Raw genomic sequence first — 27,831 nt, 5'->3', positions numbered from 1 at the left:
GGTACTGCGTATTGTCTACAGAAAGTGTCCCCAAATCCCAGAGCACCTTTGGAAGACATGGATTTGGAGCAAAGGAAACCTCTGAAAATAACACAGTCCAGATCACTAGCAAGAGTGCTTCAGCTCTACAGAACAGGAGACAGGAGGGAAGGGCATAGGAGGGGACACTCCTTCCAGACAGACATCCTCCTAAAACAGAGGTCAGTTCAAAGACGACTCAGTCGGTTACAGAACAAGGAAGAAGTCAGGGAATTAAGGTGGAGAAAGGCCAAAGCAGAGGAGAACCTCTAGGAGGGGAGTGATGTGAATTAAGAATTGAGAGAGCTGAGTAAAAGATTTATTATTAGTGCAGTCAATACCATGGAACAGCACATGTATAACACAACCAGCGACCTGCAGACACTAGTGCAAAGGGTAGGGAAGCCTTAACTGAGCTTCCTGGCTCCATCTGAAGGTGATGACAGGAGGGTATGGGCCTGGGTAAGGCAGGCAGGGGCAGAGGGGAGTGGAAGAAATGTAGTAACCAGACTAAGTATAGCAGCGTTTTCAAATTCCTGAGCACAACGTCCTGGAGCTGGAACATATGACTGTTCCTCACCCCTTTCAAGCTGTGTCCCTCTCCTCCCCACAGTCCCAGTAGAGCCATGACCCAACTACCCAGACCTACAGCAAGCTGACCTGGGAAAAAACTCCAAGCTGTCCTATGGCCATCTTCTTCTAGCCCCTCTCTCACCTGCATATTAAAATACTCAACACCCACTATCCCTCCCCTTCTCTTACTCTGCTGGTCACCCCAGGGATAAAGGAACGCCCTGGGCAGCTTGAAATGGAGCTGAAGCCCGTAGAGGGTATGGGTGAGACAGCACAGCCTGTACTCAGTGACAGGATTTCCATCCCATCTTGCCTGGTGAAGCTTAGAACCCAGCTATATATCTCCAAGGAAATTGGGGGTGGGGTTGGGGCTGGTGGCGGGTAGGACTTCTTCAAAATTAAATCTAGTTTTACCATGAGACCCTGGAGAGGCTAGGAGAACAGTTCTCTAGGGCACAGTCAGTGATACTGGATGGTCACATCCATCACTGGAATAGAGGAAGCGCCTCATCCTAGACGGGTTATGGAGGCTTGGGGCAAGCTTCAGTTCAGCCAGGGGCTCCCATGGCCCTTCCTATATTAAAGCCAAAGGTTGTGCTGAAAAGGAAAAATATAAAAGACCCCAGCCCTGTCCCACCCTATCCAAAAATCCCCACAACAGGAACAGCAAAAGAAAAGTTTTCTGTTTTGTTAATTTTTTTTTCTTTTTCCTTTCTTAAAAAAAAAAAAAAAGGTAAATAAATTAAATTGCCAACAACGTGGCTGGGCTAGAAAAGTGGGGTAGCCATAATCAGGCCTTTCTTAAAAAAAAAAAGTGTGAGGGAAAGAGTGAAATATAAACAAACAACAATGGCCAAAGAAAGTTATCAAAATAACTAGTTACAATCACAGGGCTGGCAAGGGGTCTAGGGGGCTATTATGGCCTGTGCCACAGAGGCAGCGCCCACCCGACTGCAGCAGAAGCCAGCAACCTGCTTCTTGCTGAGCACATTCACCCCAGGAGACTAACCCCTCACCCCCAACCCTGTGGTTGCCTAACCGTGAGAAAGTGTAGGAAAGAAGAGCTCATCTGAAAATATTCGGCATCCCCAACTGTACACCCGCAGGCCTGGCAGGAGCCCACACCTTTAAGTGGCCTGGGGGGTATTGCTTGGCACCGAGGTCCAGTCTTCCCTTAAGGGCCACCAGCGATGGCCTACTGGCCTCATTATTTATTTCTAGGCTTTTGTTCCACTCTACCATTTCTTCAGGATGTCTGCTCCCCACAGCTGCCCTCTAAATGCTGTTCAGAGTCAATAGACCTGCCTCATCTGGATTCCCAGGTTTTGGAGGAGGGGAACAGTTAGCGATTCCTCGCTCCATCCTGATCCTCTATCAAAAATGAGTATCTTTGTGCTTTCTGAAAATATCTGGAACCAGGGACCCTAGGCAGGAAAACAGAAATAGAGATGGGGACTTTCCCAACCAGGTGGAAAATTTACAGACATCTTGGGGGAAGAAATTAGACAAAAGGAGGGAATCTGGGTTTCCCACCTGAAAGGCTGAGCAGAGTGCCCTGCGGCCCCCTTCAGTGGTGGCAGAGCTGGGACACGTGTGGCACCAGGGTAAGCCACGATATTAAGGAAAGTGGGGAGGACTTGGGGCCCTGCTGCTGGAGTGACAGGATCTTCAGATTTTCATCTCTTCCAGAGAGCCCATCAAGATCTCCTATATCTCTTCCACGCCATGCGCAAAGATCATAACAAGCCCCGGCTCCTGCACCATGTCGTCACCCATGTGCTGATTCTCACAGGCCATCACAACAACAGCCTGCTTGCCAGGGATGCGCTTGGCCACGTAGTTCTCATAGTAACGCCGGTTCATCTGTCTTGTCTCTAACGTGGCCAGACCCTGGGGCCAGCTCCGCTCGTGGGCATTTTCGATCAGCTCATTGACAATAGAGGCAGGACAGCCACTCTCCACCAGGGAGCGCTTGATGACAGCCTGGAGCACAGCGTCAGGGGTGGAGATCATGCCGCCCCAGCGGGTCACTCGTGCAGGCTGCAGGGAGTTCACCCACCTGTGTGGAGGGAATTGGAGGTGGTCAGCGAAGGTCAGCCCCTTTCTCTCCACTGGCTTTTCTCCTAATAGTAACAACTGCCTGCTCTGCACTCAGCCTAACTCGATTCCTCCTTCTTTCCTTCCATCATTGGTTCAGAAACTCCAGATCTTTCCCTAGTTGGTCCCATCTGAGTGTCACCACGTGTTTCTCACCAGATTAAACCCCACAAGTGTAGGGTTCCTGTTGTTTCTCCTGAAAATTCCAATACTTAGCACATGGTGCCTGGCAGGTAATACGTATTCAACAAAAATGAATACCAAATGAAGCTGTTATTCCTCTATACTGTGTCCTATACAGCACTGTATAGACTGACTGACAGTTTAGTCTATGAACTATGTAGAACTCCAGAACTGAAAGGGATCTTAAAGACTTAACTTGTTTACTTCACTTGTTTTTGCCACATTTTAGATCACTTTCCTGGATTTTTGCACTCTCTTCTCTGAATTGTAAACTCCATGCAGACAAGGACAATATTTTCTCTTTTAACACAGGGTTTTGTGCATGTGGGTACCCACCTAACTCTTGGGTAAGCTTTCCCTTCCATCCACCCAAAAAAATATGAGATCCTCTACTGGGGCTGAAGGTGATCCCCTTCTCCTCTACCTCTTGTTCTTCATCCCAGCATCTGAGGAGCAGTGGCCCCAGCCCAGCCCTCTTCTTACCCTCCCCCTCTGCCACTCCCTTGCTCTTCTCTCCTCAGGGCTCAGTGCCAGGACATCCTGGCAGTTCCACATCCTGAATGACACTCACTCTAGAATCTCGTTGTACTCAATGGTCTCTTCCAGGTTCTGAAGGTTGGGATTGACACTGCGAATTGCACGCATGTACGCCTTGAGCAGCTGAATGTCTCGCTTCTGTCGGAGGGAAGGAGAACAAGGGATAATGGTTAAGAGAGACAATAGATAAAAGACAAAATGAAGGAAATCGAGAGGTCTGAGGAACAACCAGACTGGAAGCTTCATGAAGACAGGGATACGACTATATCAATCCCAGCTGTACCCCCAGTGCTTAGCAAAGTGCCTTCAAGGGAAGGCATTTGATAAACGGTAAATAAATGAATGTCACTGATGGGATAATGAAGAGCAAGAAGAGCTCCGGTCTGATTCGCTGCTACGCACAAGCAGAGTATCCACTGACCAGGCTCACAAGCACAGGCACAGATCCACTGCTCACATCCATGCCTATCACCCACAGGCACACACTCTGTTCTCCAGGCCCTACCTGCTCCGCCAGCTGGTGTTTGTGTTCCGCTGAGGTCTTTTCCAGCTCTGCAATCCGTGTCTGCTGCTGCTGGACCACTGAGCGCAGGTGCTTAATACAGTTGTGGTTTGGCAGCTCATCTTTGGGCATCTCCAGGCTGCCACCCACGGTGGGAATAGAACACAACAGGAGCGTTCAATGGGATATGTGGGCACAGGCAGGTAACTGCTGAGAGGGCTTTTTTCTATCGGAAATTACTAACATTCATTCATTTCTAACATTCTCTTGTTTATTGCCTTCACTTCCTTCTCCCCAGCTCCCCCACCCCCCATATCCTTTTCCTGTCTTCTTCCTCTGGGCCTTTTTCCTTCTCTGAGACAGTGTTTTATCTCCCACGTGGCTCTGCGTTCCTCCTATAGATTCTGCCTGTGGACTCATTCCTTCTGAGAAGCCCTAGATTCAAAGCCCCAGCTATCAGTATTTAATCAAATATTTTACACCCCAAAGAAAGACAAAATAGGACCAGAGGAAACATGAGAGGCCTGGAAATTAGAGCAGTGAATCTGACAAAGAGAAAGTAGTACTGGACAAAAGGGAGGAATAAAGTAAATCGGTCTTTAGTGGTATCACACAGATTGCTGAATCACTGTCTCCCTTCTTTTATTAAAGCAAGAGCACAAAGATCGTAGCTCAGAAAGGAGCACAAAACCGATCCTGGAGCAGGGAGCCAGGGAGGCCAAGAGCACTCCTTGCCTATGCACGCAGGAGACCTCTTTAGCAGAGAGCGGGAGGTCCACAGATGGGTATAAACGGGAAGGCCCCTCTCTGTGGGCAGAAGAAAGGCAGGACTCTTACCCGCAGCCCTGTTCACAGGTCACAGGCCGTTTGGGGTTGTGCTCACAGTCACTGAGGTGAGACATGAGGTTGTCAAGCCGGACGATAGCACTGCAGCCGAACACAGCGTTGTCGCAGGCAATCTGCAGCTTTGACAGCATGTTCCGCATGATCCGAGGTACTGGGCGCAGGTGGGCGACCGTCACAACACTCCGGTCCACCGGACACGTCTGCTGCTGAGAGAACCACTGGGTGATGCAGGCATTGCAGAAAGCATGCTCACAGTGAGGCGCCTGGAAGGGAGGGCAGGGCAAAAGGGACACAAGAGAATTAGCCGGAGCTAAGAGCCGGGGGATGACAACTCTGCAAAGCCTATCAAGCCGCTGCGCAGCTTCCAGGGCCTGAGGTCCCTGGGGTCACGGCAACGGTGAGATCTATGGGTAAAGCTTCAGATATGTTTCCTGTGCTAAAAATTCCAAATGGATTGTGACATAAGACAGGTAAAAAATTATATAACAATAAGAACTATAAATAACATTCCAGGAGAGTGAGCGAGAGACATAAGGTGGTCAATTATTAAATGCCAACTGGATTACATATACAATAATTGGCCAAAGAAATCCAGAGGAGGGTGAGATCTTTCCAGTCTAGGTCAGTCGGGGCAGGTATTTATGGACAGGACAGAATTTGATATGGGTCCTGAGGGATGAGTTGGGGGGAGGGGGGCAGAGACTTACTGGCAGAAGTTCAGTTTTTTTGGCTGTGAGACCTCAGTTCCCCAATCAAGGATTGAACTTGGGCCACAACGGTGCAAGTGCCGAATCCTTAACCACTAGACCACCAGGGAGCTCCCCCAAGTTATGTTATGAGGCCCAACCTGAGGTGTCGTCCTGAGTCCCAAGGAGCAATGCCTACACTCCAAAACAGGTCTAGATTTTTGTAGAATCACATTCTCTTCAGTTTTGTAAAGATCATATTTCACCCTACTTCCTTGATAATGCAAAGTGAGAGGATTCTCTGGCCTCCAGACAGGGCACTTACTAGATGTTGATGAATGGATGAATGACATGAGTGCTTTTTATGAGCCAAACATTTTGCTACAAGGTTAAGTTAAAAAAAGGTAAGACAGTTTCTGCCTTCAAAATGCTCACAGGCTGTAACATACAAAGGCTTCATAAGAAAAGAAATCATTATCAATATCATTAATCCAACTGTCAGTACATTTTTATTTTTCACTGAATGACATAATATTTGATTCTTTTCAAAATTTTAGACCCTATCTCCAAAAAAATCCTAAGTGTATCCACTTTTCTCCATCTGTACTACCACTAACCCAGTTCAAGCGATCACCTCTCATCTAAATTATCATGTCTTCTAACTGGTCTTCCTACTTCTACCTTGTCCCTTTATAATCCATCCTACATTCAGCACCTGGAGTGATCGTTTAGAAATGCAAACTGGATCATATTCCTCACCTGCTTAAAATTTTACAATGGTTTCCCATTACACTTAAAATAAATCCAAACTCCTGCCCAGGACTTAAAAATTCTGTTTGATCTGGCCCTGTGCCTCTCCTCACACCATGCTCCCAGCACTGACTTCAGGCCCTTTTGGCTTTCTCTCTGTTCCTCGTCCCACCCTGCTCATTCCTGTCTCTTGCTTTTGCTGCTCCCCTTTGCTGGCCCTTTATCATTCAGATCTCAGCTCAGTTGAACCTCTTTCATGACCTTTCTATCTAAACCTGCCACCCCCCTGTAGAAGTATACAGAAGGTGCTACCTTTGTGTAAGAAAGGTAGGCAAATATATGTGTACATCCACACTTGCTTGTATCTGCCCAAATACACACTGGAAGGATACCAAATTAATAGAAATGGCTATCGATTAGGGGATTAGGTGGACTGGGACAAAGATGAATTAAGACTTTTCACCATACATCTTTTTCTACTGTTTTGATTTCTAAACCATATGAATTTGTTATCTATTTAAAAAAAATGATGTAGGGAAATCAGCATCCCTAGCAGAAGCTTTCTGTCCTTAGAAGTGCATCTATTAACCCGGCTTGCTCCTCAGAAGGTAAGTCTGAGTGGGTGGGGAGGATGTTCTGTCTCAGCTGTCACTAACTGCCACTGATTTCTCCACATGTGACTCACCTCAAATGACGGTGCCAGAAAACAGACAAGGCCCTGCCAGGGTGGAGAGGGAACTGACACACACCATGAACTCTTGACACCACCAGGAGAGCCTGCTCCATACCCAGCCAATCTGCTTCTAATGGCATGCGTACGTGCTAAGTTGCTTCAGTCATGTCTGACTCTTTGCAACCCTATGGACTGTAGTCCACCAGGCTCCTCTGTGTCCATGGGATTTCCCAGGCAAGAATACTGGAGTGAGTTACCATTTCCCGCTCCAGGGGATCTTCCTGACCCAGGGATCGAACCTGCATCTCTTACGTCTCCTGCACTGGCAGGCAGGTTCTTTACCACTAGCGCCACCTGGCAGCAGGCTGCAAAGGCAGGGGATAGGGCCAGGGCTAGCTGCCACTGGAATGCATTCTGATTTTCATTCAGTTCAGGCATCTGTGTTCCTTTGGGTAGCTGACAATTGGAGAGTAAGAACTCCAAGAATCAAGGGGAGCCTCAGGGAGTTGTATAAGCAGTGAGTAGGGGAAGAGCCACAAGTCCTCATTGACTGGTGTCTGGGTTTGGAACATGGAATTATCTCCACCTAGCCAGAGGAGCGGCAGAGGATTAATTGGTATTTACAGAGTATAGGCAATGAGGACCATGCAGAATAATGTCCCATGAATACAACTGTTAAGAATTCACCTCGCTCATTATACTTGCCTGGTAATCATGAGCTTCTCCTCATACTTGCCCCAAGAAGACACAATTATCTTTGGTCTCTCAAAGCTGGTAAAGAAATGACCTAGTGAAGGTGGCAGCTTTCATATCACAATGCGGAGTACATAGCTGCATTAAAAACTTTTTTTTTCCCCCAATAAATCCCAGGAAGAAACTAGGTCACTTTATACAGCTCCCCACTTCCTATCTGTTAAAGAGTAGGCAGGCCCTCAGGCTGATAACCTGAAACACTGCATCATGAAAATGTAGAGAACTTACTAGGAGAATCCAGAAGTTCAGTCATGGAAAGGAAGACAGAACCTAGTTAGAGCCCCTGAAGAGAAAAAGAAGCTACCAAGCTCTTGTCAAGAGGACAGAAACAAATAGCTGACCATTTTACAGCATAAAAACCTCACCTCGGAAGAAAATCTGAACCAACTGCACTTCTGCGGTGTCTGCCTCTAGACAGGCTCTAGAAGGCCCTATTCCTGGTGTCGCCACTGATGCTCCTTTGCCCCAAACCTCTAGTCTGCGTGTGTCAGGAGTGTGGGGAGTGGGAGCCTGAACAGTGACTTCCCTGTTGGCCCCATTTCCTATGAATGTTTTCTATTAGCTCCACTGCCATCTGTTGCCTCACCAAACCTGCTGTTAACCAGACTCACCTGGACTGGCTCCTCCAAGACTCCACTGCAAATAGGACAGATAAGGTCTTCGTCAACATCCCCCTGGAAACGGGTTACATCATACCCCATGTCTCATCACTGAAACCCAGGTCCTAGAAGGCACAACAGAGGAAAAAGAGGCCAGTTCAGAAGAATACAGATAAGTGCCAACTTTATCTCATTGCCAAGACCCATTCATTTATCCAATAAATATTTATTGAGAGCTTACTACATGCCAGTCATTTGTGGGGCAGTAGGGGAAGCTGACTCAAGAAATTTAATTCTAGTGGGAGAATTAAAGGATTTTATATAAACATACACTTAAAATATGAAATGATAAATGCTCTCAGGGTAAGCACAGGGCATTATGATGGCAAGAAATTTGGATACCTAACCAAGGCTGAAAGGAGAGGGAGGCTGAGAAGTTTTCCAGGACACTAGCAGGACAAACAAGTAGTTAGCTAGGTTTCGGGGGCAGGGCGTGGGGTGGGGGTGGGGGAGAGTGGGGGAGCAGGGTGGGACATTAGGATTTTAGGCATATGAGGTAGTGTATTTAAAGGTCCAAAAGAGGAGATATATGGTGAGTTCAAGGAACTGTAAGTGATTCAGAAAAAGGCTGATCTGAAGGGTGCAACAGAGGGCGTGTCAAAATACAAGGCTGGAAAGGCAAGCAAGGGCCAGGCCATGGGGAGTCTTACATAAGGAATTTGGACTTCACCCTGAAGGCTACAGGGAACCACTGGAAGACTTTAAAAGGAACGATGATAAAAGTTCTCTTTTAGAATCATTCTGTAAACGGGGCTGAGATTAGAGATAGGAAGAACATCTAGGCAGGAGAGAAATGGTGAGAGTCTGAATTTAGGTGATGGTGATGGGAGGGAAGTTCAAGAAAGAGAACACTCAAAGAGGAGCTAGGCTGCCACCCCCCTTCCTTGGGTCCCTAAAGATCAAACCTAAATAAGACATTGTGTGTGCATGCTCAGTTGCTAGGTCATGGACTGTAGCCCACGAGGCTCCTCTGTTCTTAGGATTTTTTTTTCCCAGGCAAGAATACTGGAGTGGGTTGCCATTTCCTTCTCCTAGGGGATCTTCCTGATCCAGGGATCAAAACTGTGTCTCCTGCATTGCAGGCAGATTCTTTACTACTGAGCCACCAGGGAAGCCCCAAATAAAACGTCACTGAACAGTAACTGAAACTCCCCTGTGGACATCCAACCAGTGGGCTACTTGGAGCAAGGATGGGCACCTGATATAAGGGTAGACAATCTACAGACCAGCCAGCAAACTGTGATGTCCTGAAAAAGATGAGTTATGTCAATCATGAAGTTCTCAGAAATTTAGAATTATGCTGTTCAATTTATAAGAGTGGGGAATGGGAGATTTCCCTGGCAGCCCAGTGGTAGGACTTGGCGTTTTCACTCTGGTAGCCCGGGTTTGATCCCAGGTCAGGGAACCAAGATCCCTGAAGCTGCGTGGCTCAAAGATAAACAAACAAACAAATAAAAATTGAAAATAAAAGGGTGAGGAATGGAATGGACGCAGAGAGGCCTTGCTAGGTCAAGTACAAACTAAAGTACAGCACTAGATTGAGTTAAGACTGACTGGATTTACATCCCTAGTTCTACTACTCATTAGCTGTGTGACTTTGGGCAGGCCATATACACTTCCTAAGCCTAAAAGGCTTTTTAAATAGATGAAATGGGTATAAGTAAGAAACAATGCATGAAAAACATTTAGCATGGTGTTTGCTGGCACATACTAGGCACTCAATACACAAGAGTAACCATTATTTATGTACATATCTTTTTTTTTTTTTTTTTGACTGTGCCACATGGCATCTTAGTTCCTCACCAGGGGCCCTAACCACTGGATGGCCAGGGAGTTCAGTACAGTTCAGTCGCTCAGTCGTGTCCGACTCTTTGCGACCCCATGGACTGCAGCACACCAGGCCTCCCTGTCCATCACCAACTCCCGGAGTTTACTCAAACTCATGTCCATTGAGTCGGTGATGCCATCCAACCATCTCATCCTGTCATCCCCTTCTCCTCCCACCTTCAATCTTTCCCAGCATCAGGGTCTTTTCAAATGAGTCAGCTCTTCACATCAGGTGGCCAAAGTATTGGAGTTTCAGCTTTAACATCAGTCCGTCCAATGAATATTCAGGACTAATTTCCTTTAGGATGGACTGGTTGGATCTCCTTGCAGTCCAAGGGACTCTCAAGAGTCTTCTCCAACACCACAGTTCAAAAGCATCAATTCTTCGGTGCTCAGCTTTCTTTATAGTCCAACTCTCACATCCATACATGACTACTGGAAAAACCATAGCTTTGACTGGATGGACCTTTGTTGGCAGAGTAATGTCTCTGCTTTTTAATATGCTGTCTAGGTTGGTCATAACTTTTCTTCCAAGGAGCAAGCATCTTTTAATTTCATGGCTGCAGTCACCATCTGCAGTGATTTTGGAGCTCCCCAAAATAAAGTCTATCACTGTTTCCACTATTTCCCCATCTATTTGCCATGAAGTGATGGGACCAGATGCCATGATCTTAATTTTCTGAATGTTGAGTTTTAAGCCAACTTTTTCACTCTCCTCTTTCACTTTCATCAAGAGGCTCTTTAGTTTTTCTTCACTTTCTGCCATAAGGGTGGTGTCATCTGTGTATCTGAGGTTATTGATATTTCTCCTGGCAATCTTGATTCCAGCTTGTGCTTCATCCAGTCCAGCATTTCTCATGATGTACTCTGCATATAAGCTAAATAAGCAGGGTGACAACATACAGCCTTGATGTACTCCTTTCCTGATTTGGAACCAGTACTTTGTTCCATGTCCAGTTCTAACTGTTGCTTCTTGACCTGCACACAGATTTCTCAGGAGGCAGGTCAGGTGGTCTGCAATTCCCATCTCTTTAAGAATTTTCCAGTTTGTTGTGATGTGATCCACACAGTCAAAGGCTTTGGCATAGTCAAGAAAGCAGAAGTAGATGTTTTTCTGGAACTCTCTTGCTTTTTTGATGATCCAACAGATGTTGGCAATTTGATCTCTGGTTCCTCGGCCTTTTCTAAATCCAGCTTGAACATCTGGAAGTGTACGGTTCACGTACTGTTGACACCTGGCTTGGAGAATTTTGAGCATTACTTTGCTAGCGTGTGAGATGAGTGCAACTGTGTGGTAGTTTAATTCCCTATTTATGTACACATCTAATTTCTACTACTTGATTAAAAACTCCTTAAGCGTAGGAACTCACAAGTTATATCCAATTTAATACCAAGCTATAGTTCTTAACAAAACATAAAATATTGGTGTGACTAAATGTTGTTTAACTAGGAGCTTCCCAGCAAACAGGGTATAGTGGACATGTATTTCTGCCTACCTACCATCCCATTTTCTGTAAACAGCATCACAGTTTTCCTTTAGGAATCATATCCTGAGTCCTAATGGACATGTGACCCAACCCAGGACAATAAGAGAGATGCCTGGGACTCTCAAGGAGTTTGTATAGCTGGGAAGGATGTACAACTCAGTGTGGTCAGTGACCAGCCCTGCCATTAATGAGGAGAGCCTGCTTATAGAACGACACCATAATTGAGAATTCCCTGGTAGTCCAGTTGTTAGGGCTCTGCATTTCCACTGCAGGGGGCACAGGTTCAATCCCTGGTTGGGAAACTAAAATCCCACATGCCACAGAGCTCAGCCAAAATAAAAAAAATGACACCACAATAAAGAAAGCAGAGCTGAGAAATAAAATTTAGATGAAATCATTTGAGGGCCTGGATTCAGCAATGTCTGAAGCCACAATCACTTTCTGAACATAAGTTACATGAGCCAGTAAATTCCCTATTATGTTTAGGCTGGTTTGAGCTGGGTTTTTGTCTCTTTAAACAGACAAGATCCTAACTAATATACTAGGCTAATGGAGATAAGAAATCACAAGGCTCACTTTGGAACCACTCAGCTTTCTTTACCCATGTTATATAGGAACAATGATACCGCATGACACTGCTACAGTTACACTGACCTCCATCACCACCATTTCTCTGCATTCCTGTTCCTCCATTTCTAGGATCTACATTCAGGGCCTTGGGCTTACTAACAATGCCTCTGCAACCGTCACTCTAAACTACCTTGGTCTGGCTCTCTTCCTCTAAGATGGGGATATCCATGGAGAGAAGGGAACCCTCCCACACTGTTGGTGGGAATGTAAATCGGTACAGCCATTGTGGAGAACAGTATATAAAGGCTCCTTAAAAAACTAAAAATAGGGCTTCCCTGGTGGCTCAGTGGTAAAGAATACACCTGCCTTGCCTATGCAGGAGACATGGGTTTGATCCCTGATCCAGGAAGATCCCACATGCCTTAGAGCAAATAAGCCCATGTGCCACAACTATTGAGCCTGTGCTCTAAAGCCTGTGAGCTGCAACTACTGAACCCATATGCCAAAACTACTGAAGCTTGTGCCCCTAGAGCCCATGCTCTGCAACAAGAGAAACCACTGCAATGAGAAGCCTGAGCATCTCAACTAGAGAGTAGCCCCTGCTCGATGCAACTAGAGAAAAGCTCTCACAGCAACAAAGACCTAGCATAGCCAAAAATAAATAAATAAAATTTTTTTAAAAGAAGAGTATTAAAAAAAATTCCACTAAAAACAGAGCTACTATATGACCCTGCAATCCCACTCCTGGGCATATACCCAGAGAAAAACATGGTCTGAAAGGATACATGGACCTCAGTGTTCATTGCAGCACTGTTTGCAATAGCCAACCCATGGAAGCAACCTAAATATCCACTGACAGTGAAATAGATAAAGATGTGATACATGTATTCAATGGAATATTACTCAGCCATAAAAAGGAAAAAACAATGCCATTTGCAGCAACATGGATAAACTAGAGACTGTCATATTGAGTGAAGTCAGAGAAGGAGAAATACCGCATGCCATTCCTTATATGCGGAATCTAAAAAGAAATGATACAAATGAACTTATTTACAAAGCAGAAATAGACTCATAGACTTCGAGAATAAACTTATGGTTGTCAGGGGGAAGGATGGAAGGAAGGGAAAGCTAGGGAGTTTGTCAACATGTACACACTGCTATATTTTAGAAGGATAACCAACAAGGACCTTCCGTATAGCACAGGAAACTCTGCTCAATGTTATATGGCAGCCTGGATAGGAGGGGAGTTTGGGGGGAGAACGGATACATGTATACACATGACTGGGTACCTTTGCTGTGCACCTGAGTCTATCACAACATCACTAATCAACTATACTCTAATATAAATAACGGAGAAGGCAGTGGCACCCCACTCCAGTACTCTTGCCTGGAAAATCCCATGGACGGAGGAGCCTGGTAGGCTACAGTCCATGGGGTCGCTAAGAGTCAGACACGACTGAGCAATTTCACTTTCACTTTTCCCTTTCATGCACTGGAGAAGGAAATGGCAATCCACTCCCGTGTTCTTGCCTGGAGAATCCCAGGGACGGCGGAGCCTGGTGGGCTGCTGTCTATGGGGCTGCACAGAGTCGGACACGACTGAAGCGACTTAGCAGTAGCAGCAATATAAATAAAAAGTTTAAAAAAAGTGGGGATATATCCATATATTTGTCTCTCCTCAGACCTCTGACCTTCTGTTCCTATGTCAACATTCTTTTGAATAATCCATCAACAGTAACGGATCAGAGTGAGTATATGAAGGGTGATATTAAAGACATCATAAAGTGAAATGTAAAACCCATAACAAAGGCCCCTTGTGATTCTCCTTGTTGCGACTCACTGAACAATGAGGATGGTGGTGAGAGAGCCAAGAGAGAGCAGTCCAGGGTCCCTGTTCTGTGGCCCTTCATTACTGACAGTTGTAGCGCACACCATGGCATTGTTCACTCTAGGAATTCTTCTCCCTCTCTCTCATCCACATGGCTCCCAGAGAAGCTGCCCCACTAGTACAGAGACCTTACCTTAGGCTGAAGCTGACTGGGCCAAGGGTGAGCATGCAACCCAATCAAGGCCAACAGATACTATCTCTGAGAATTTGAACTTGACATCAAGCAAGATGAGTTGCTCTTTCTCTGCGTGCCATGTTCACTGAGAAAGACAAATCTACAGAGGGAAAGAAAAGACTGAGATGGACACAGTGGGAAAGGCCTGGATGAGAGCAGCAAAGTCCTGAGATCAGAGTGCAGGTGTGTTCCCAAGATCCAGCTGCCTTCCTAACTTTGGCTTCTGTGAGACACACTGATATCCTCTTTTTATTTAAGCTACTTTGAGTTGGGCTTCTGTATCTTCCAACCAAAAGAATCCTGGCTCAAACAACAGCAAAGAGACAGCATATAGCATTAGGAGCTTGAAGAGGGATGGTTTAGATTAAGAGTAATGAAGACCCTAGGATACTATAGTAGGGTTAGAATAAACCTGAAAGTTATGGGAGTGCCTGAAGATTTTTGTTGACATAAATTTACAGGTTTTTTTATTTTGACAATTTCAGACTTCCAAAGGTCCCATATACCCTTCATCCAGACTCCTTAAATGTTTACATTTAGCCACATTTATAACTGCTATATATATATAGATAGATAGATCAAAATTTTTTGAACTTTTAAGAGTAAACTGTAGACTTCATGCTTTTAACCCTAAATAAATACTGGGTACTGTATTTCCTAAAAAGAACATTTTTTATATTGATAGTAAAATTATAAAAACCAGGAAATTAACACTGATGTAATACTATATTTATAAATACTATAATAATGATGTAATACTATATTTACCATTTTTCCAGTTTTGCCAGTTGTCCCAATAATCTCCTTGAGCAAAAGAACATTCAAGATTATGTTGAATTATATTATGCACTGAGTTGTCAAACTTCTTTAATCCTATGACTGAAAAAGCTACTAAATCCTTTTTGTTTTTTATAAATTTGACATTTTTTAAGAATACACACTAGACTTCCCTGGTGGTACAGTGGATAAGAACCCATATGCCAATGCAGGGGACATGGGTCTGATCCCTGGTCCAGAAAGATCCCACATGCCACAGAGCAACTAGGCCCATGCGCTGCAACTACTGAGCCTGCGTGCTGGCAACTACTGAAGCCCACATGTCGAGAGCCTATGCTCCACAACAAGAGAAGCCACCACAGTGACAAAGCCCATGCACCGCAACTGGAAAGTAGCCCCCAGTCACTCCAACTAGAGAAAGCCCAGCACAGCCAATAAATAAATAAGAATACACACCAGTTATATGAGAATGTCTCTCATTTGTCTGATGTTTCCTCATGATTAAATTCAGGTTTTGGGACTTCCTTGGCAGTCCAGTGGCTAAGATTCCAAGCTCCCAATGCAGGGGGCCCAGGTTTGATCCCTGATCAGGGAACTAGATCCCAGATGCAGCAACTAAGAATCTGAATGCCACAACTAAAGATTCTGCATACTGCAAATAAGACCTGGCACAGCCAAATAAATAAATATTTAACATAAATAAGTAAATTCAGGTTTCATTTTAGGCACAAATACCACAAAGAAGCATTGTGTTCTCAATGCATCATATCAGGAGCACATAATGTTGATCTGTACTGTTCCTGGTGGTACAGCTTTGACCCTTTGGTTAAGTGCTATCTGTCAGGTTTCTCTAATCTAAGAGTTATTATTTTTTCCTATGTAATCAGTAAGAATGTTGTGGGGGAGATTCTTTAAATGTGTGTACACCTGAAGGATCTTTAAGAAATTGACATGATCAAGCTTTCTATTTTAGACTGGCAGATTCTGGCAGCTGTGCAAAAAATACAGGGGATAGGGAATATTAGAGAAAGTAAGATCTTTGTAGGAGTTTATTGTAAAAATTAAGATTAAAAAAAGTATAAAGGTTCAAACCAAGGCATTTAAGAGAAGGAATCAGGAATCAAGCAGGCCAGTGGTTGTTGGGACTCCCATGCTTCCACTTTGGAGAACTAGCATCCTGCAAACTGCATGATGTAGCCAAAAGTAATAATAATAAAATGAATAAACAAAAGTTTTAAAAGAGGGAATTTATGTTAGTTCAGGAAGTAATAAAAAGATTACTCTTTTGTTTCTGCCTTGGATAATTAGTGGTGAATTCTTATTTACCAAAATAAGAAACTTTGAAAAAGATCAGGATGGGGTAAAAAGCAATGCTCCTAGTCTTGGACGTGTAGAGTTTCAGATTCCAAGCAGAAATCCTGAAGGTAATAGCTGATGGGTTTTGAAAGGCCACAAGGGAAAGTACACAGAATGAAAACAGACAATGAGGATGGTTCTGAAGTTTATAGAACACTAGGGAGCACTGATTCTTTGCTTTATTTTTTAGTTTTCCTTTTTTCACAAGTAGTATATATGACTTTATGCTCATTTTAAAAGAATAAAGCCACTCTTCCCACCTTCCTCTCCCCATCCATTGCTTGGTGAACATTCCTTCTTTCAATTGCCCTGCCCTACTTTGCTATACATAGATATATATATATATATTTTTGGCCACGCTGAACAGCATGCAGAATCTTAATTTCCCCAACCAGGGATCAGCCCATGCCCCCTGCAGTGGAAGCTCAGAGTCTTAACCACTGGACCGCCAGAGAAGTCCCACAGAATCATGTATGAAGGAAGCCCTGCTCCCATGTAGTTTATATTCTAGTGGTTAAGAATTTTAAGCCACCAGTGTAAGCCTGGATTACAATGTGTTTTGCCATTCCCTTCAGGACTGAAGTTTGCCTGATTGCCAGTTTTTCCCCTGAAACAAATCATGTTGCAATTAACACCCCTGTAACATGATTTGTTTGGAGCATGAGAACAAATCTCTCTCCTAAGACAGATACCGAGAGCGAGAATTGCTGGGCTGAATGGTGGGCTTGCTATTTGTCTTCTTCCATACTATACTCTGGAAAGGCCCTTTCAATTTACACCACCACCAACAGTGTGTGAAAATACTTTAATAATGACATTTAAAAGGGGGGCAGGGAAGGAGCCTGAACAAAAAAAAGAGAAAGACTGAAAAAGATTGGCCCCAGATAAGAAAATCCTAGAGAGAAGAGAGTCACAGAAGTTAAGGGAGTTGGGGGTGTGGCGAGGAAGAAGTAAAGAGGAATTCTTGTTTCATGAGTAGAGTTTCCATTTTGCAAGATGAGAATATTCCAGAGGTCTGTTTCACAACAATGTGAATATACTTAACATTATTGAACTGTATGCTCAAAAATGGTTAAGATGGGAATTTTGTGTTACGTGTTTTAACCACACACACAAGTTAAGGAAGTGGAATGTTTAGAGGGAAAAGAAGTGTCAAAAACTGCAAACACAAGTTAGACTAAAAAAAGCAGAAATTGCCAAGACATGGGACTGTGGACGCCCACAACAGAGGGGGCTACATGGCGCTAGGTGGCACTGTGGCCAATGCAGCATTGAGAGTGGAAGCCAGACTGCAGTGGCTCAGAGTGAACAGGTGAGACAGAGAGATGGGGACTGAAGAAAACTGTCAAAAGCTTGATTTCCAAGGAAGAAAGGGAGAGAGAACCAGCTAGAGGAGCACAGGAGGCTGAGGAAGGGGGTTGGGTTAGGGGTGTTTTTTCCCTATGTTAAGGAAGGTTTGAGGATGTGTATGTACTAAAAGGAAAGCTCTAGTGAAGAAGGAAAAGTAAAGATGAGAATCTGGTCACTGAGGGAAAGGTAGGAAGGAAACCAGGAAATATGTTAAATAGGAAGGGGGACACCTTTAAAGCAGGAAAGCAGACCGACTTCCCTGGTGGTCCAGTGGTTAGGAATCTGCCTGACAATGCAGGGGACACAGGTTTGATCCCTGTGGGAAGATCCCACATGCCATGAGGCAAACTAAGCTAGTGCCCCATAACTACTGAAGCCCAAGTGCCCTAGAGCCTGTGTTCTGAGACAAGAGAAGCCATCGCAATGAGAGGCCGGTGCAATGCAATGAACAGTTGTCTTCACTCGCTGCAATTAGAGAAAGCCTGAGTGCAGCAATGAAGACCACGTGCAGCCAAAATAAACACAATTCTTTTAAAAAAAATTAAGGCTTAAACAAAAAGCAGGAAAGAGGAATGGTACTGAAAGAGGTCCAGACAGGTTTTCAAAAATCACACTACTGAACTTTTAAAAATCAGATAATCACATTCATTTAAATGAACGGTAAAGTATAGCTACACTTAATTATGGTAATATAAGCCCATCTGATGGAAGAGCATATCTAGCATATCTATTTTATTTTTTTTAAACATCTATTTGTTTATTTTATTTTTGGCTGCGCTGGGTCTTTGTTGTTGTGCACTGGCTTTCTCTAGCTGCACTGAGTGCAGGCTACTCTTCCTTGCAGAGCACAGGCTTCTCACTGTGGTGGCTTTTTCTGTTGCAGAGCACAGTCTCTAGGCACGAGGACTCCAGTGGTTGCACCTTGTGGGCTCCGGAGCACTGGCTCAGTAGTAGCCTCGGGGTATTCGGGATCTTCCCAGCTGCTGTTGTTCAGTCGCTCAGTCGTGTCTGACTCTGTGACCTACGCCAAGCTTCCCTGTCCTTCACCATCTCCCGGAGCCTGCTCAAACTCATGTCTGTTGAATTGGTGATACCATTCAACCATCACGTCCTCTGTCGTCCCCTTCTTCTCCTGCCTTCAATCTTCCCAGCATCAGGGTCTTTTCCAATGAATCAGCTCCAGCATCAGGGTCTTTTCCAATGAGTCAGCTTTTCGCGTAAGGTGGCCAAAGTATCAGAGCTTCAGCTTCAGCAGATCAAACACAAGTCCCCTGCGTTGGCAGGCAGATTCTTAACCACTGGACCACCAGGGAAGCCTGAGCATATGTATTTTAAATGATGCTTATGAGGAATATACGGTAACATGATATATTGGGTTGGCTAAAAAGTTTGTTCAGGTTTTTTGTATTATCTTATGGAAAAACTCAAACTTTTTGGCCAACCCAATAATAGATTTAAAAAGTAGGACACAAACTTTTAATATAGATCTGTTTAAATACAGTTTTCCCCATTGACTTGGTTAAGACAGTCTTATTTTTGCCTTTAGAGTTGAAATGGACCATAAGAGACCATCTGGTTTAACACACCAGGGCTGGAATCCTCTCCACGGTATCTAAGAGTCAGTCACCCTGAGCTTAGACAGTCCTGGGAAAGGTCAAGATAGAGAGTAGCAGGAGCACAGAAGGGAAGTATCTAGCCTAGACTCAAATCTCCCATAGCATCTAGAGTACCTATGTCCTTCTAAAACAGGTATTGGGAGCTTTACCTGTGGACTGACCTCTAAGGACACAACGGAACTATTACCACCTTTCCTCTCTACTTCAGTTAATGCAACCTGACACTGGTTTGTGCTATTCTGAATAATGGCTAGGTGCTACCTGAGACAGCCTCTACATGATAGCAGAAATATCACCCAATACCCATAACTCAACCTGTTGAACTCCTGACTTCACAATATTTGAAAATGAAGTGAAAGTGTTAGTCACTCAGTCGTGTCCACCTCTTTGCAACCCCATGGACTATATAGCCCACCAAGCTCCCCTGTCCATGGAATTCTCTAGGCAAGAATACTGGAGTAGATAGCCATTTCCTTCTCCAGGGGATCTATCTTCCTGACCCAGAGATTGAACCCAGATCTCCTGCATTGCAGGCGGATTCTTTACCATCTGAGCCACCAGAGAAGCTTCTAACAATATCTACCTCAATTAAATAAACAAAGTGTAATTTGGTTTCTCTATATTAGCTATTATATTAATCAGAGGAAAAAAAATTATTACTGCCTTAAAATGTACCAGGTACGAAGTCTTCCAAGATATACTGCTAAGAGAAAAAAACTAAGGTATATAATAGTATATGGAAATATGCCAAAATAAGTGCAAAATATAATACATATGTGTGTATATGTATTATTAATGCATATGAATATGCTTTCATACACACAGAACTCTCCAGAAATGGCCAATAGTGGCTGCTGCTGAAGAAGGATCATTAAGGAACAGGAATGGGGGAAATTTTTAATTTCCTCAGTTATGCCTTTGTATCTTTGAAAAAGATTTTCTCTGTGTGTGTACTCAATAGTCACATAAAGAAATACTTTTAATTATCCTAAACTGTGAAAGTATTAAGGATAAATGAAAAAACATGTCCAAAACACTCAATGTCACATATACTATATGTGTCATTTATATCATGTAACATATACAACACACATATATAACACGCTGTATACTATAGCAAGGTCTGGAAAAAATGTTCTCTTGCAAGAAAAAGTTAATTAAAGTGAATCATAACAAAAGTCAGTCAATATCCGAAAACAATATATATCTTTTATCTAGCAATCCTAATTTCAGTAACTTAGCCTAAGGAAATAATTACACAAGTGAGCAAAACAATATACCAGGTTGTTGATCTAAGTATTGTTTATAATAGTACAAAAAAATCAGAAGTGACACAAACATACAGTAGAATTCCTTATATCCTTAAAATGGGATACAATGTAGCATTAATATGACTTAGATAATTTTATTAATATTTGTTTATGTAGGTTATTTAAATTTATTCATTATATAAGTAAAATAACATTTATCCATAGTATATATTCTACAGTGCCATTTTCATTAAAAAAATTTTATGTGTATACACACTTATGCTGGAGAGCATCTAGAAGCATATAAGAGAAGCTGTCCCTAAGTATAGACATTTAGTACTTTTATTTTTTTCTCCATATTTTTTTTTTAAATTGAAGTATAATTGATGTTCAATATAAGTGATAGGTGTACAATACAGTGATTCACAATTTCTGAAGGTTCTACTCCATTTAGAGTTATTATAAGATATTGACTATATTCCCCATGTTATTAGTACTTTTAATTTCACTCAGAGTTTTGCTTTATTAGTTTTTTCCTCCTTTTTTTTTTTACAATGATGTTTTATTTATACAACCAAATAATACTTAAATCATTATTTATTGAGTATTTCTACATCCTAGGCACAATTCTAAGCATTTCTGGCATATTAACTGATTTTTACAATAACTATGAGTTACTTTGTGAGGTCAGCATGACCATGATCTACCTTTTACAGATGGGAAAGAGATGCACAAAGGTTAAAAAGCTTCTCCAGGGACTTCTCTGGTGGTCGAGTGGCTAAGACCTCCTGCTCCCAATGCAGTGGGCTGGGGTTCAATCCCTGGTCAGGAAACTAGATCTCCATGGCAAAACTAAGAGTTTGCATGCCGCAACTATTAATAAAAGATCCCGTGTGCCACAACTATGACACAACACAGCCAAGTAAATACATAAACATTAAAAAAACAAAGCTTTCCCCAAATCACACAGCTAACAGGTGGTGGAGCCAGATCCCAACCCAGGCAGACTGGCCCCAGGGCTCAAGCCTTCAACTGCTATGCTAAACTGCCTCTCAAACTGAAAAATGCAAGCTGCAAAAACAGTACATATAGTGGTGGTCCCACATTTATATAAAAACTTCTTTTTTTAAGTGGAATATATTGTGTACACATTTTAAAAATCTACTGAGATTATAATTTTGATCTACAGAATATATTTCAGCAAGATTTAATTTAAAAAGAAATCAGTAATTAGCCCCCAACTAAAATAAATAAATTTATAAAAAATAAAAATAAAAAAAAAAGAAAAAGAAAAAGAAATCAGTTACCTTAGAGCAAAGGGCAAAAATTAAAACAATACCCTTCTCTCTCTTGTTGCTATGGGGCAATGTAGAAAGCAGGCTGAGAGTCTGTAGTATCCTTCACTTGTGTTTTAATTTCAAAACAGTCTTGGGACTTCCCTGGTGGTCCAGTGGCTAAGACTTCACGCTCCCAATGCAGGGGACCTGTATTCGATTCCTGGTCGGGGAACTAGATCTCACAGGCCACAACTAAAGATCAATTAGAAGATTCTGCATGCCACAACTGAGACCTGGTGCAGCCAAATAAATATTTAAAATAAAATGCTATCTTAAGGAAGACTACAAATTCTGAAAACTGATCTTAGTGGGGTCTCATGGGATCAGCAGAGAACTTGCCTCAGTTGGTACAGAGATGGTCAGAGAGTGTAAGAAGCCACCAGCCAAGCTTAGGAGTTACAAGGTTCCCACTATAAACTCAAGGTTTACAGAACTCTGCAAAGATGCTGGGCATTGTTCTTTCTGAATCAAAACCTCCAGTTTATCTGCTTAGAGATGCTCCTGTTTTATCCACCCTCCTCTAACTCTATTCTTTCAGAGGTGTGACCTCAAGACTTAAGGGGAAATTTAGACTTCGTTCTGACTAGGGTATTTCCGATTTGTCGTCTATGGGAAACATGCTGAAGGAAGTGGTTATACACAGCCTTGGAAGCCAGCTCCTTGCCCTGTCTCGCCTGGCCCCTGGGTAGACAGTCAAGCTGACAGGCTAGGCTCTGCGACTATTCCTTCTCTCTCTGAGACTCTTAACATTACTGTGGGACTATCACAGGGGTGGGCTCTAATTTCAAGGGGGCTGCCTCACAAGAACTCAATTGCTTACTGCCCTAGCGACAGAAGCCTTAATAAAACTGAAACCACAGAGACCGCAAGAATCACAGCCAGTGACCACAGCCACTGGAAGCACAGTTTCCTAGTCCTCCTCCTTGAGCTGTAGAACAGGAAAAGGCCTTGGAAGGTTTCACGTAAGTTGGGGAGTTGAACTAAATAAGCACTGAAGTGTCCCTTCAGGCTTATAGGAGTTCTGCCAACTTACCCAATTTGAACATCCTGAACCCAAACTGAAAACTGCATTCCCAGCAGGCCAGAACCAAAGCAGGTAATTATGAGGCTGTACTTCCTCAATGGTACACTGGGATGTCCCTACATTTCTGGTCCGCATTATTATAAAAATGTGAGGACTTCCCTGGTGGTCCAATGGTCAAGAATCCTCCTTGTATTGCAGGGGACACAGGTTTGATGATCCCTGGTCCAGGAAAATTCCATAGGCCTCGGAGCAACTAAGCTTGTGTGCCACAACCACTGAGCCTGTGGGCCAGAGCCTGTGCTCTGCAACAAGAGAAGCCACTGCAATGAGAAGCCTGTGCACCACAACCAGAGAGTAGCTCCCACTTCCCACAACTGGAGAAAGCCCACATATAGGAAGGATGACATAGTGCAGCCAAAAATAATAATAAGTAAACTAATTAATTTCAAATAAATAAATAACAACTTGAGAACGTTACTAGACCACTCCCTACACCCTTGTAACTTACTGGTGCAATTGTTTTCACTGGTCTACTCCCAGAGAGAGCTAGGAATCCAAAACAGATTATTTCTAAAGGAGCCTGAACATTTACCCTCCCTTATTCAGGGTTTCTTGAACCCATGTACCGATGTGCAAACCATGCACATTCACATGCACAAACATTAGTGCAACCACTCCCATTTTAGAGTAACTGGGTATGCTGTCACCAGTGTTTGGCAAAAACATACTGGTAAAATCCAAGCATATGTGCTGTAATCTTCCACTCCTCTCTCCTCCATGCCCTGAATACAACACAGGTGCAGAGGGCTGAGAATTCTCCAGCATCAATTACTACAAATCACCAGACATTAAGGTAAAGGGCCCATATCCTGCCCCACTGTAATGAAACAGGTGACTCCTAGGAATTTCAACCTAGTGAAGAAAGTAGCTGGTGGAGGGTGCCTTACGGGAGTCCCTAAAACATTTCATCTTATCTCCCTGTCTCCCAATAAAGAAATAGATGTGGAAAAAGAAAACTGAGTTGAGAATCTAGAAACCTGAGTGGTACTAAAGCTCTATTACCGAGCAGTGTGTAACCTCGGGCAACTGACTTCACCTCTCTGGGCCTCAGTTCCCTTTACTCCACATGAAATGAAGCATCCACGACAATACAAGTTCTACATAAGTACAAAAATAGGCTAAATTAGGGGTAATTATATTATAAAAGGTGCCCTGGCTTTATGAGAGCCAAGTTCGACCTTGCTCTCTTTAGGCAACTCTCCTGACTTTCTAAATGAAAGAAAGTGGTCTTTTCCATCTAAGCAATAGAATCCTTAGAGTGAAGTCACGCCCTCTCTTACAGAACTGAGCTCTTAGAACTCAGTTTCTTCATTGCCTCTAAGGTTCCATTTAATTCCAGAATTCTGTGATCCAGATTAGATTTAGCACAGGGGATTTTTAAAGTCAGGCTTCTTCAGCACACTTTAATTGGTTAAATTTGAAAGAGACTCCAGAAGGGGACTTCCTTGGTGGTCCAGTGGCTAAGACTCCATGCTCCCAATGCAGGGGCCCTGGTCTGGGAACTAGATCTCACATACTGCGACTAAGATTCAGCACATCCAGATAAATATTTTTTTTTTAATAAATAAATAAAAAAGCATCCAGAAGTCATACAATCCTTCAAAAACTCCCAACTAACAACTCTAACACCTAGAGTGAGGCCTACCAGACCTCAAAGATCAGCAAGGACCGCCCCCACCACCACCACCTTGGTCATCAGCACCAAGCACTATTTGTGTGGTTACCCCCAATCTCATCTTCACGTAAAAGACATGTGAAAGAAACAGCAAGCACAATCCTTGTCCTCAAACAAATGTGCAGGCTTGAGTTCAATGAGTGAATACGCAGGATATAAAACACACAAAAATAGTCAAATTTAACAATTTATCAACAAGTAAAAGTTAATAGTTCATGTAAGACGTAAGTATACAATGAAGAACAGACTGACGTGGGTTAATCACAGAAAACAAGTTTATGCATAAAAGAGTTTTGAGAATCAGGTTTTCAAGAGCAGAAGGAATCCAAATTAGCAGAGAAGAGGGTTGAAGCCCAGAAGGGGATTCTGAATCAACGCTTTTTACCTTCCAAGTGTTGGGGGGCAGGTTCCCTGTTCACAAGGCTCCGACCCCCTGATGCCTCCACTCAGTGCCACTCAGGAGACGCTCCCAGTAACCCATCTTGTTGGCTATTCTCCGACTGAGTCCTCCTTCCTAGTAACAAGCTCCATCGCCAAGGGGATGGATGTGATGTCACAATCGGGAGCACTCTATTAATAGGAACAAGGAAGAAAAAGGTGAGTCAGGAGCACTACCTGAACTTGGCAGTGAAACTAGACAGACATGGATCTGACGGTTGGTTGAGGAGGACAAGACAACTCCACTGAGAGCTGCAGGTTTCAGGGTTAGGCACACAGGCTTCTCTGTAAGGAGTGAGGTCATCTGCTAAGGAATCACACACATGGGCCAAGTGATTCAAACACAGCTGAGGTGGGGAGAGAAAGGGACAAGAAGCAAGGCAGGGAAGAGGAGCTGTTTGAGACAGAAAAGATTCTTTTATTCAGTGCATACAACTTCAAGGAATGCCAGCGAATCCAAATCTGTGGCTACATAACACAGAGAGCCATGATACCTTACATGCACAGTATGATGCTTTAATGTTTCCAAAGTGCTTTCACATAAATTATTTCATATAAAAAGAATTCTGTCCCACTCTCCACTCGGAAAATACTGTTTCACAAGGAGAAGATACTCAAGAATATTGGTATAGGTGTAATTCTACTTTCAAGTCCGGAAATATTCCTGAAGGGATCAGGCTTTTTTTTAAAAAATGAAGAAGCAGTCAATCAGGAAATTACTCCAGGACAGACAACTGGGAAGACCAAACTCTCATTACTAAAAGGATGAAACCAAGTAGAGGGAGACAAAGCTTCAGATGCAGAACAGAAACTACTCAAATTCCTTTCCTCACCTTCACGTCGATCAATATTAAGGACTATGTTAGGAAGGATGACAATTTTTATCCATAAAACAGAGACCACCTCATCCTGAGTCTGGTACACGAGTCTGGCTCATTAGTTTACTATGCTCAGCAGCCATAACATGTTAGTGCAGTATTTAAAAACTAATCAGAGGATAAAGGTGCCAGGCCAGGTCCACTTTCTCTTCCCCGTTTAGTTGGGGGGAGTGGGGGGAGTTGATAGGTCTTCCCCGTCCATAATACAGAGGAGTGTACAATGCTTCTTCCATTTTGACAATACTGTGTTTCCCAACAGCCTGGCGTCCTCCCCCGCACCTGAAGAAAAGCTTCCAGGAATCAGTGCTATGTTCAGTCTTCTAGAGACAAGTTCCAGGCTAACAGTTGTCCATCCTGGGAAAAGCTATCCCCCCTCACAGCTCTCTTGACCAGAACAAAACAGGATTTTTCAACACAAAGGGGGACCTGGAGTCAGGAGACTTGAATTCTGGTCCCTGCTCTGCCAGCTGTACAACTTTTAACAAGCCATGTATCCCTTCTGCAGTTTTCAATTCCTTCACCTGTCAAACAGGGAAAATGATAACTGACTTATCTATCTTACATACTGTCCAGGAAAATCAAACGACATAATAAATATGAAAGCATACTGAATACTGCTATTCATACCACTATTCGTACAAACACCATGAGGTATTTGTAGTAACAATGCAAAATAAATTTAGAGTACTGAGGGTCCATGAGGAAATACTTGAAAGAAGCTTGTTTCTTCTTTTCCATCCAGGTGCAGCCATAAAGTCGGCTGGACACACAGGGCAGTAACATTATTGCATCACTCAGATTCCCTACCATCCCTATCTGGGGAAAACTAGCAGCCTACAACAATATCAGCTTCTTGCTCTATTGTCAGACTAAAACCACCTGTACAGGAAGGGATTAGACTTTATCACAGCCCAGTCCCCAAGAACAGTGGTTCAGTGGTCTCATTAACAGCTGCATTTGCTACTAGTTGGAAGGAAGTCAGTTTCTGAATGAAGATGCCTGTCAATCCCTCAAGCGAAACACTCTCACCCCTCTCAGCTTTCTGCTCCTTCTCCAGCTCCCTCCTTCCCAGTCCTCAATTTCCTCTGCGTTCTGGCTTGGAGAAGGCTTTCCGGTGTGTGAAGCCTGTGAAGAGGGACTGGCTGCAAACCCAGGGCAGGGATGTAAGGAATGCGAGATTCCTACATAGAGGGGTGGGAGGGAGAGAGGGGAAGGAATGGAGGAGGAAGACAAGGCTGCCAAAGACAAGGCATGGGAGAGGAGCCAAGCTATGGCGCTTCGAGGGCGGGGGTTCAGGTTCCGCGGCCCCTGCCCAGGCTGGCCCTCAGAATGTTCCCTTCCTCCGCTCCCGGTCTGTCAATCATTGCCTATTTAAACACCACGCTGTTCCCTCAACTCCCCTCCTCCTTGTCCTCCAGCCAGCCCAGGCCCCCTCCTGCACTTTTTAAGGCTCCCCCATTCCAATGGATCACCCCAACAACCCACCCACCAGCGCCCCTTTATCACCTCTGGACTCCTCCCTATTGCTGCTCCCTGCCTCCATTTTTCATCTTTACTCTCATCCCTTCTCCTGACCTCCAATATCTCGAACCCCCGACTCAATCCCCCTGGGACATCGCCCCCTCCCTCCCACACCCTCCTACACCCTCTTTTAAGTGGGAGCGCGCGCAAGCGCCGTACGCACCGCCCTGGAAGCGGTCTGGACTCTCCGTACCCGCTGCGGCCGAGAGACAGCCCGGGTGCCGGGTCCCAGCCTTTTCTGGGAGGGGAAGGGGAAGGGGAAGAAAACGCGAGAGGGTTCCGACCACTCTCCGCCGTGTGGGACGGAACCTTTGCCCCGCCCACC

The 27,831-nt window shown here is 43.9% G+C and overlaps 1 protein-coding gene and 1 long non-coding RNA gene across 12 annotated transcripts; one reads left to right on the top strand and one right to left on the bottom strand.

Moving 5' to 3' along the window:
- Positions 1-315: 315 nt before the first annotated feature.
- On the bottom strand, positions 316-27,810 carry RNF41 (ring finger protein 41). Of its 11 annotated transcripts, none has more exons than XR_014083373.1 (9): positions 27,670-27,810; positions 27,015-27,166; positions 25,055-25,239; positions 8,230-8,342; positions 4,748-5,019; positions 3,914-4,049; positions 3,443-3,546; positions 2,125-2,650; positions 1,270-2,015 (listed from the first exon to the last, which is right to left on the bottom strand). XR_014083373.1 is itself a non-coding variant. In XM_081595104.1 (8 exons), exons 4-8 carry the CDS (start codon positions 8,317-8,319, stop codon positions 2,299-2,301), a joined length of 954 nt encoding a protein of 317 aa, XP_081451230.1. In that variant the 5' UTR covers positions 8,320-8,342; positions 25,055-25,239; positions 27,015-27,166; positions 27,670-27,810; the 3' UTR covers positions 316-2,298. The 11 variants fall into 11 exon arrangements, 6 of the variants coding, with proteins under 6 accessions (XP_081451230.1, XP_081451226.1, XP_081451231.1 ...); XR_014083372.1 differs by having other exon boundaries at positions 27,015-27,110; XR_014083374.1 differs by having other exon boundaries at positions 27,015-27,110; positions 27,700-27,810.
- LOC145546905 (uncharacterized) lies at positions 25,269-26,691 on the top strand. The gene is made up of 2 exons (XR_014083379.1): positions 25,269-26,073; positions 26,245-26,691. It is a non-coding gene; the product is annotated as an uncharacterized LOC145546905 (long non-coding RNA).
- Positions 27,811-27,831: the final 21 nt, after the last annotated feature.

The sequence above is a fragment of the Giraffa tippelskirchi genome, chromosome 4 (genome assembly GCF_054371585.1).
Source record: "Giraffa tippelskirchi isolate mGirTip1 chromosome 4, T2T-mGirTip1v1.2.pri, whole genome shotgun sequence".
Classification (NCBI taxonomy): domain Eukaryota; kingdom Metazoa; phylum Chordata; class Mammalia; order Artiodactyla; family Giraffidae; genus Giraffa; species Giraffa tippelskirchi.
The sequence above is the reverse complement of the archived record's forward strand: the minus strand, read 5'-3'. Positions and strand labels throughout refer to the sequence as shown.

Bases quoted from the DNA above. Each gene is read 5' to 3' on its own strand.
- RNF41 (XM_081595104.1), bottom strand. From the start codon at position 8,319: ATGGGGTATGATGTAACCCGTTTCCAGGGGGATGTTGACGAAGACCTT. The intron at 4,050-4,747 runs GTAAGAGTCCTG...CGTGGGTGGCAG, and splicing joins ACCTGTGAACAGGGCTGCGG to CCTGGAGATGCCCAAAGATG. The intron at 3,547-3,913 runs GTAGGGCCTGGA...TCCCTCCGACAG, and splicing joins AACACCAGCTGGCGGAGCAG to AAGCGAGACATTCAGCTGCT.